The sequence below is a fragment of the Ceratotherium simum genome, chromosome 16, assembly GCF_057802395.1.
Source record: "Ceratotherium simum simum isolate JZ-2026a chromosome 16, ASM5780239v1, whole genome shotgun sequence".
Lineage (NCBI taxonomy): Eukaryota > Metazoa > Chordata > Mammalia > Perissodactyla > Rhinocerotidae > Ceratotherium > Ceratotherium simum.
Genome location: NC_141915.1, coordinates 50,598,429 through 50,609,618, shown reverse-complemented (window position 1 = coordinate 50,609,618; position 11,190 = coordinate 50,598,429). Strand labels below are relative to the sequence as shown.

The 11,190-nt window shown below is 36.2% G+C and overlaps 1 protein-coding gene across 1 annotated transcript in view; it reads left to right on the top strand.

The window, feature by feature from the left end:
* Positions 1-1,736: 1,736 nt before the first annotated feature.
* ABCA8 (ATP binding cassette subfamily A member 8) overlaps positions 1,737-11,190 on the top strand; it is a 67,353-nt gene continuing 57,899 nt past the window's right edge. The window contains 4 exon segments of the mRNA XM_087441890.1: positions 1,737-1,832; positions 2,937-3,141; positions 6,323-6,487; positions 10,907-11,013. Of these exon segments, the coding sequence (XP_087298016.1) occupies positions 1,737-1,832; positions 2,937-3,141; positions 6,323-6,487; positions 10,907-11,013 (573 nt within the window).

Genomic DNA, 11,190 nt, shown 5'->3' with positions numbered 1-11,190 from the left:
CTTGTGCCAGGACTCCCAGGAATTGTAAACAACCATGCTAGTCCACACTGAGCCTTCAAAGATTCATTCACATTTCATCTGTTTTCTTCTGACCTGCTTTTTTAGTGACTTTGTCTTACTCCCATACTTACCAAAAGTGAAAGTGTTATTGGATCCCATCTATCCTTGAAGGAGACTTTTACCATTTGAAATTCAGTTCACCTGATTGCCTTATGATCTCAGCTCTTTCGTGGGCTCAAGAAAAGTTATAGGTTGTCTGGCTTTCTCTCATTGTTAGGAGAGTAGTAATGTTGTCTTGAGACTTTATGCATCATAAGTGAAAGGGGACTATAGGAAATCTTATAGAAAATGGCAATATCAGACATTGGTGAAGATATAGGGAAGATGACTTTTCACATACTTTTTATAGTAATACAAATTGCTGCAATGATTTTGGAGCATATACATGCATGTTCCTGGTGACTCTCCCATGCCTCTTTTTGGTAAACATAAGTACATTCTCCAAGACGGGACCAAGAAATAAATATCATTTAAAAATATAATCCTCTTTACAATCTGCCAGATTCTAAACTCTGGTGAGTTTTCTATCTTAACATTCTAATTTTTCACAGAAAGTAAAAATTAAGTTTTTTTTGTCACTGGGAAAAAAATTTTATAGTTTTCCCACACAAATCAGTGTAGAGTGCAGTGACTTCTGGAAATAACAAATATCCCATTGAATTGTCTTAGATAGGTTAATTCCTAAAACTAACCGTTTATTCAGGTTCTTTAATAAGCTAAATATAATAGAGATGTTAAGTTAGGTGTACAAGGATGTATTTACTTGTTGAAGCTAAGAGGGGTATGTGTATGTATTGGTCTGGGTGCAATCAGGAGACAGAAACCACAGAGTAACTTAAACAAAGGGAATTTAATATAGAGAATTATTAAACAATGATAGGAGAATAAGTATAAAGATAAACTGAGAACTCAAAAGGGTATCCTAGGCTGAAGGAAGAACAAACTCAGATGAGGATATCAGGTGCTGAATAATGTGTGGTTGCATAAGATGTGGTTGCAGCCCACTGAATGAAGAGAATCCTGAATGGTAATCTATGGGCACAAGGACTAGAGTGTACTGTCTTTGCAATAGGAGAGCTGAAGGAAACAAAGCTCTGGGAAAAAAGCTCTAGCTCTCTGGGGCTCCCGAATACACTACTGCTCCCTGAGCCAAGAGCTACAGAAAACACACAATGAAACATGCACTATCCAGGCACTTTGCACCGGACAAAACTATTTAGTCTGAGCAGTCGGAAAAACATACATTTTCTGGGAACCAGGCAAATGAGCCTCTCTGACACCAGGAAGAAGAGCCTCTTCTTCCTGCAATGTCTCTCCAGTCTTCTCTACCGACAAACTTTTACATCATGCCAGCTGGCAAAGAAAAATATTTAAAGGGCTCAGATCCATTTTCATAGAGCAGGCCGCGAAGGGTGAATTTGGAGCTGAGAAACAATAAATTAATAACTGGCACAGTGCATAACAAAAAAGTGATAGAGTAAAGAGTTTGGAAGTGGGGGGAAAAGGGAGGCAGGGGAGTAATAAAATGCTAACTTTGGAACATTCAGATTCTAAGCATTCATTTGGAATACTGGAGTTATCAGGCTACTCTTTTTTGTTTACAAGGTATTTCTTCTCATTAAGACCTTCGTATTTACTGCATCTTCTCTCTTTCTTTCTTATTAAACAGAGAAAAAATGAGTAAGAGAGAGAGAAGTGTGTGTCAACAAACTTGGGCCTTATTATGCAAGAACTGTATTTAAAAATGGAGAATGAAAAGGGACCCCCTACTGGTATGAGTCAATATCTATGTCACTTTGTATTTATGAAGGGAAAACGTATATTCCTTGGAAAGTATCTACACTTTGTTTATCTCCTTTCCAAAAAAATAAAACACTTTTATGCAACAAAAGAAGCTGTTCCTCAAACCAGAAATCTCTCTGAAGACATTTGCACCGACACTGGCTCATAAATTGAGATCTAAAAGCAATGAACTGGTCAGCAATAGAGAATCCAATAAATGTTTTAAAAGTCAATGGTCACACTTTTTACCAGTGTTCCCACTTACAGATGCTCAGGTTAAGATATTGGCATTCTGAAGATATAGTAAACATATCAACCCACAGATATAGGTAACTGGCATTTTCTTTTCTAGATCTCTTTCTCTTTTTTAAAATCAATCATTCTCTTCAAAGATAGTAGAAAATTTGGAAATGTAATTAGTGCCAAGAAGAAAATGAGCACTAGCTCTCATAATCTGACCATATAACAAAAATCCTGGTTAAACTTTGGTATCTTTTTAAAATCAGATAAATATAGCGAAGTAGTGTTTTTAACCAAATTGGAATTTTCCTGTATATATGTTGTGAGCTGTTTTCTATAATCACACATTTAGGAAATAGAGTGATTTCTTATTGGAATTTTTCAAGTGACCAGTGTTGATAACTAACCAAGACAATGTTTTTCAGGTTGCCTGCATTCTGTTGAGTTTCTGATAACAGAATCTTGGCATGTAACCAATACATTACTAAGCGAGCAATTCCTCGGAACTGTCTCTTGTGACACACAGGCTTTCAGCAGAATTAAATACAGCATAAGTAGTTCACCATGGTGATACCAGAGGATAATAATTTATAACAGCTTGCCACTGTTGCCTCTCATATTTTTATGATCAGTGCATGCTTTATACTGGTTCTGTGGATCAATAAATTTGAATTCATTTTAATCGCTCATTGGAATTAGACTGCTGAATTTTGTGCTGTACATATTTTAAATAGTTCATAATGTGGGATATATTGAAATTAGAAAAGTGAACAAGACAAACTGTATGACCAAATGATTATGGATGACTAATTCTAAATCATAATTTTATTTATTCTTTCTCTTGGCTTCTGTAGGAATTGTTAAACTCATTGTTCCTACTACTCTGTTTGTACCTGTACCCTAATAATCATCAAGTTAATGACTTTTCTTCACTGCCTACCATGGACCTGGGACAGGTAGATTCATTTAGTGAACCTAAATTTGCTATTGCATACACACCTGTCACCAATACAACCCAACAGATAATGAATAAAGTAGCTTCAGCCTCCTTCATGAAAGGTGAGTTTTCTAGCAACCTAAGAGGAATTTCTGATGTCACTATTTGGCTCATTTGACTGCAGATGCATTTAATTTGCATTTCAGTTGATAAGCCATGTCAACTGTCAAAATTTGTAGATTATGTGAAATGTGAATATACTTTCCCTTTGTTGGAAGTAAGAGGCTATCACTTAATATCTAGTCAAACTGAACACATTTCGTGCCATGCAAGGGATTATCACTTGCAGTGCACAGTCTCTCAACAAAGAAATCTGCTGATCTTGCAAAGGGTTTGGGGAAGCATGGAATACACAGATTGACAGACTTGGAAAAGCAGAAGTGTTTAGTGATTTGTTGACTTGTAGCTATGGAGGCATTGTTACTACAATGAGATTGTTGCTGTGGTATTTGCTTGTTTTTATAGACAAAAACAGCTAGTCTTTTAATGAATTTGATTAGAGGCATTTTATCCCCACCTTTACTACCAAATGGTTGTCTTACTATATTTGAAGATTGTATTGACGAGTGTTCTGTGCTTCAAATTTTCACCCTTCAGTGTGAAGTTACTTATCAATGAAAAATAAGCAGAGCATTATTATCGTCAAGATCACTTCTGTGACAATTTTCTGAAATTAGAGGAGAAGAAGGCAAGAGGCAAGAGCACTAACTTAGAGTCAGAGAACATTTGACTAGAAGTAGTTCTGCAACTGTGTTGGTGGTGTACATTTTGCAAATCATCAACTTCTCTGAGCCTCATTATCATCATATTCAAAATAAGATTAACAATACTATATTTTTCATGAATATATCAATTGAGAGTGAGAGAATCCCAATGCAACTTGTTTTGAGGAAAAAGAGCATCTTTTGTCTAGCTTAATGGAAAAAAGTATTAATGCACGACTGGATGGAGGTGTGTTGACAATGGAGGAAGAAATGTCTCCACTTCTCAGGTCTATAGTATTGTATACTGGCTTCGTTCACACATGGACTCTCCCCAAACAGAGGCAAAGTTGGTCTGCAGAATCTCCAGATTTAAGCTTTACCACATAAGCAACACCAGCAAAAGGAGTACAGATCCTTCCCAAGAGTTCAAAATAATTTCAGAGATTACATCCATTGGAACAAATGGTCTACTTTGGATTAGTCTTGGTCTTGGGTCCACCAAGAACTAATCTCACTGGGTAGGGGTATGCAGTGTTGTTATTGCCCATTAGTTGGGTTCCTAGGTCACTCTGTGAACCACATTCAAACCACGTGGTTTGCATTCTGCATTCTGCATTAATTTTAGGGTGTCTACTAGAAGAAGGACTGGACGTCAGGCAAGTAAAAACAACAATCATTCTTTACGAATATAAATGCATACCTCAAAATGGAATCTATGGTGATTGCCCCATAAATGTGAGTTGAGTTATAATTAATAAAAAAGCTTATAAAAGAAGATTAGAGCTTGAACAACTTTGTGAATATACTGAAAACCATGAAGTTGTACAGTTAAAAAGGATGAATTTTATGGTATGTAAATTATATCTAAATTTAAAAAAAGAATATAAAAATACCACTTAGAAGGTACTCAGTATTAATTTTAAGCACCATAGTTCCCGACCAAGAATATTATTATAAGGGGAACCTGTGGATCTTGCTCCACCCAGTCACTGGAAGTCTACAGAATGTCTCTTCTTTTTTGTCAACCCCTGTTCGTAATTCCACTCCAGCCTAGGTAGCCACTAATTTTGTGCTTGGCTTCTGACCCCTTAACTGGATTCAGTATCCAGAAGTCTGCCCTTCTCTGTAGTCTATATTCAGGCATTTGCTTTTAGGAGTCTCTACGGTAGCAGTTCCCACACTATGTTAGACTTCTCCTTCCTCTCCATGCTTCACTGCACACTGTTAGGCCAGGTGGATGTAAACCATTTCAAACTTGCTCTCCCTGGGACCTCCCCAACCATCACACCATTACCTCCACCTGAATCTGAATGTCTGCTCTGTGCGTCTTGCCTGCAAACACTGAATCCATTTCTGATTCAAGATCGTAATCTGATCTGAACTGTCCACCTAAGGTCCAGGATCCCAGGCTATCCTGAGACATGTTTGCTGTCACCCTCTGTTTCACAGATGTCCTCCTGAAGGTCCGCATGTCACGAACTTGTGCTTCTCAACAACATCCTCATTAAAAGCCACATGAAATTGTGATAATTAATACTCATTAAATGTCTACTGTGTGCAAGATCTTTACATAGAGTTTATCTTCACAATGAACCTGTTATTATCTTTATTTTAAAAATAAGGTAATTGCAATTATAACAATAAATATTCATTAAATGCTACCATGTGCTAAATTTCTACAAACTTTATTCTATAGCAATTGAATATTATTCTGTAATAATAATATTATTTTGTATTATATTTTTCTGTACTCTGTATTAATATTTGGTACTACTAATAATAGATATTATTAAGTTTATTTTACAAATATGAAAACCGAGTCATGAAGGTTAAGTGACTTACTCATGATCACACAGATTTAAGGATTAGATTCCAGAAAAAAATTTGATTCTATCAAAATACATGCTGCTTGCTCCCTTCACTTTTATCTTCAATATTCCCACCCCAATCCAGAATGTTTCTTCTATTCCTTCTCATTTTTTCAGTCTTAATAAAACATTTATATGGCGTTTTAATATCAAACTCAATATCTGCGAAAAAGGATTATTTTAGTGATATCAACATAATTACTCAACATATTTTTAAAATTTTCATTTTTTCCCCAGCATATTAACCATACTGTCAGGGTTGTTAAAGGAAAATGAAGTTATATAGTTATTTCCACCTGATACAAACCAGTGACTAATTGTGATTTAAATATATATATATATTTTTTACTACCATTTTAGATTTATTGTAATGCTAATTCTTCTGTGAATAATTTAATTGGTATGGTATGATATTATATGTGATTGAAATCAGTTCAATAATTACAACATATGAAAATAAAATAACTAATTTTCATGTATTCTGTCTGATTGTATCTAGATGGAACTTTAGAAATGTCTCTCTCCAACCTTTACTACATGACTTACTTGTAGTTAATACTTGATTTTGTTTTACTTCCATAAAGAACTCTAGTACAAACAATTGAACATGAAACCTGACGTTAGTCTCCTAGTAATTTACTAACAATAATATTCCCTTCCTGTAATGGCAGACAGAGAAGTCTTGGGACTGTCTGATGAAGAAACTATTAAAGACTTAACAGCAGATTATCCTAAGGAGATAGTAAGAGTCATTTTTACTAACACATTCTCATATCATTTGAAATTCTTGCTGGGACACAGAATCCCAACAAGGAAGGAACACAGGGACCATACAGGTAACTTTCCAGCTATACAATTCCACTACTCTCTATTTCTGTCACTCTCTATTCCACTACTCTCTATTTCAGCCTTACGTGAGAACAGAGGTTAGTACAGCAAATTTTAAAACCCCTCTCTGCTATGGTGATGTCAACAGGCCCATCGACACATTTAAAAAATGTACGTTGATTTTTGGGTATATTAACATACTGTATTATATTGTTGTTATATATGGTTATATATACATTTATATATATACGCATGCATGTATACATATACATATATATTATATGTCATATATTATTGTTAAAGGAAAATAAAATTGTTGATGGATAAAATAGAACAAACTTTCCTTTAATGTTTGAGTAAGCTTACATGAAAGTAAGGAAAATCCCCAACGGCCCAAAATGAGAAGGGCACCAAATCCAGAGTGATGAATTATCATTAATGCTATTTGATTTTGCCAATCTCAGTAACCAGAAGTTTGGGTTTTAGCAGCTATATGAGGACAGGTCAGAAGATCTTGGGTTTACAGTGAAGGTTCCTGTATCAATTTGGAACCCAGAGAGGCTGTGTACTTAGTGAAAGTAGAGGGAAAAAATCACCTGTTGGCAGAGGAAAAACAAAAGGAAGATTGTTTGTCTTACCGTGAGCTCTGGATGACAGAAAGAGAATTCCCCTTTGAGAGTCTGTAGCTCTTGGCCCCACTTCCCTTGAGTTTGGGATTCTTATTCACCTCCCCTGCCCCATGAGAAACCCCAGTGATTTATCTGGGAAACCCCATAAGTATAAATAAAGTGATCACAGGTCGGTCAGGCACTGTGGTGCCTAGCGGAAGACATTATAAATCTTCTATAGAAAAATGCAACCTCAACTCAGCCCACAAAGATAAAAACATCTCTGAATATAAATTTACAGTCCAATGTGAGAAGACAAGGCACCATAAATCATAGTCAGGCGAACCAACAAAGCAGGATACATCTTTCCCAGCGGAATTATAAAACTGAGAATATAAAATAAGCATGTCTAAAATGTGAAAGAATAAAAGAATCCAAAATACAAGGAAGGGAAAAGATACCATAAAAAAACAGGAAGTGCTAGTAATAATTAGTTGGAAAATATAATTGTTAAAAGATGCAATCCACTAACTGACTAAATGATAAATAGATAATAGCAACTAAACATTTATCTGGGAGGAAAAAGCTTCTAAGAAAGATAAGATCACTATTATAAAAAAAGTATAAAACAATTTAAAAAGACCCAAATAAATGGTAAGATAGACCACATACCTAGAGACATATATCTTATAGACTTTTTATTAGTTTTCTATGGCTGCGTAACAAATTATCACAAACTTAGTGCCTTAAAACAATACTCAGTGGTTAGCCTGTAGATGAGAAGTGTGGACAGGCTTGACTGTGTCTCTGCTTAGGGTCTCACAGGCTGAAATAAAGGATTGACCAGGCTGAGCTATACCTTGAGGCTCTTTGGAAGAATCCACTTCCAAGCTCATTCATGTTGTTGACAGAATTCAGTTCCTTGCAGCTGTAGGACTGAGATCTTCATTTCTTTCCTGACTGTCAGTGGGAGTCACTCTCAGTAATTAGAAACCACTGTCTGGTTTTTGCATGTGAACGGCTCCATCTTCAAAGTCAGAAATAGCTAAGTGGATCTCTTTCTTCCTCTAAATGTCTCTGACTTCCCCTTCTGCTCCCAGCTGGGAAAACTGCTTTTTTTGTGTGTGTGTGAGGAGATCAGCCCTGTGCTAACATCCGCCAATCCTCCTCTTTTTTGCTGAGGAAGACGGCCCTGGGCTAACATCTGTGCCCATCTTCCTCCACTTTATATGGGACGCCACCACAGCATGGCTTGACAAGCAGTGCGTCGGTGCACGCCCGGGATCCGAACCAGCGAACCCCGGGCCGCCGCAGCGGAGCGCGCGCACTTAACCGCTTGCGCCACCGGGCCGGCCCCTGGGAAAACTGCTTTTAAAGAGCTTGTGTGCTTAGATTAGCCCACTTAGATAATCCCCCTATCTAAAGCCAATTGTGCCTTATAACATAGCAGAATCGTGGGAGTGATATATCACCATATTCACAGGTTCCACCGACACGCACAGGAGACTAGGTATTATACAAGGGCAAGAGTCAAGAATTCTATTAGAATTCTGCCTACTGCAGGTGTGAATTCTGCCCAGATTTCTTCAGGGATCTATTGTACTTTCAATCAAAATCATAATAGATCTTTTCATATAAATTGACATAGTCATTCTAAAATTGACCTTTATAAGGGGCACAGAATACTCAAGATGCTCTTTAAAAAGAATACAGTTATAAGTAATGAAGAAAGTATGCTATTGCCATACTGATAGAGAGATAGACTAATGAAGACATATATCTTATAGACATAGATCTTATAGACCTTTAATATATAATATATTTTGAAACCACATGTGATACCACGTTTACCAAATTGGCAAAAGATAGTAAACAGAACAATACAAAGTATTGAGGAGGATATGTAGCAAAGAGAATCCAACATTACAAAATGCTTTCAATTCCACAAAAATTGAGAAATTTTGTTTTTAAATTGAAGATAGGTTGTAACCTACAACCCAGCATCATAGGAATCTTATTGGGGAAAGTTATCATGCCTGTGTTAAAGACCTGCACGCAGCCTATTCTCTTCTCCTTCCTAAGGGCATAGAGTAGTTAAGTTTTGTAGCTCTAATCAGATATCTAGACTCAAGGCATTGAAAAGCAGATGTGAGTTCTCTACCACCTTTCCTCACTTGCTTCTTCAAGCTAGGTAGTTATGCCTGACAGATAGTGCAGCTACCTATGGGAGGAAACTCCATCATCTCGGGACTCTTAGTTTGGTGTGCAATAGACGACTCCCCTCAACCCCTCCTTCCAAAGACCTAAGCTGAATTTGTAGCCTGAGTGAGAAATGGACTTTTTCTGTGATAAGCCATTGAGATTTGAGGGTTGTTTGTTACTGTAGCATATCCTAGACTATCCTGACTGATGCACACATATTCATGAGAAGACATATATAAAGATTTTCATAGCAGCAACTTTGTTTTTTGTAATAGTAAAAAGAAAAAAGGATCTAACCAAATTATCAACAGGAGAATGGATAAGCACATTGAATCACATTCCTGCAATGGGATTCTATACAATCATAAGAAGAAAAAAGGGTCATTTATATAATTTTCAAAATCATAATATAGAACAAAAGAAGCAAAGTACAGAATGACAAATATAATGAGTTATCAGATTTATTGATTTATTGATTTATTTATTTATTTATTTATTTATTTATTTATTTATTTATTTATTGTGAGGAAGATCAGCCCTATGCTAACATCTGCCAATCCTCCTCTTTTTTTGCTGAGGAAGATTGGCCCTGGGCTAACATCTGTGCCCATCTTCCTCCACTTTATATGGGACGCCACCACAGCATGGCCTGCCAAGCGGTGTGTTGGTGCGCTCCCGGGATCCGAACCGGTGAACCCCAGGTGGCCGCAGCGGAGCACACACACTTATCTGCCTGCACCTCCAGGCCGGCCCCATGAGTAATCAGATTTAAATAAAGCGTGAAAAATTTTTAAGTTATGTGTGTAGTTTAAGGATACATAGTAAAAGTTTAAACACAACATCCAGGAAAGCAGTTAGCTGTTAGGGATTGGGGCTACAGAAAGCATAAGATCACAGACAGACACGGGAGATTCCAACTGTCTTTGTAATGATTTACTTATTTTTATAATTTGATTGTAAGTACATGTGTGTTTATTATATTGTCATATCCTTTGTCTATTTAAAATATTTCAAAATGATTTTTAAAATATTTAAAATTTTAGTGAAACATATTTAATTCCTCAATTTTAATTTGCTTATTAAATGATATCTCTTTAATGTAGTTTAATACTCAATGGACTGGTAGGTCTTGTTTTATAAGTAAACTTTTTTCTTCAAAAGATGTTCTGATTGACGTGATTTAAACATAGTGAGTTATTTCATCCAAACTTACATTTGCCCCTATGCCTGTGTTATATCTAATGTTAGACAAAGCTTTAGTTTAGTGTTTCTCAATCCATATTAGATTCTACTAACTTTCGAAAAACATAAAAAGATATTGTTCTCACAGTACAAAATCCGAAAAGAGAAGAGCTTAACAGAATTCTTAATTGGCGAGGGAGCACAGAAGATAATGTGAGAAAGCTTAGAGTGTGTGTTATAAATTAACACAGAATGTTCCCTAGGAACGCTCTGCCCACCCTACTTTGAGAATCATTACTATAATTTATGTTTTCATAGGCTTTGAGTCAAAATAAGAATGTTTGGAATTTGGGGCCATTGTAAAGTCCACTGTTTCCTCTAATCAGGACTGAAATAATCCATAGTGATAGTCACCATTTTCTTCTTTTCTTAAAGCTCATTGTTATGAAATGAATGAAGACATTGACTGTGGAATCTCAGAATTCTGGAAGAAAGGTTTTGTGGCTCTTCAAGCTGCCATTAATGCTGCTATTATAGAGTGAGTACAAAGTGTTCAATGCAAACTGATGTTCAATGCAGATGAATGGTATTAGAGGCATCCAAAGTTTCGTGGAAGAAAAGATAAACAGATAGCATTGTTCTTTCATTTACTCACTGGTTTCTTTACAACAAAGTTTACTTAAGTTGCTATATGCCATGGGGGATATAGACATAAATAG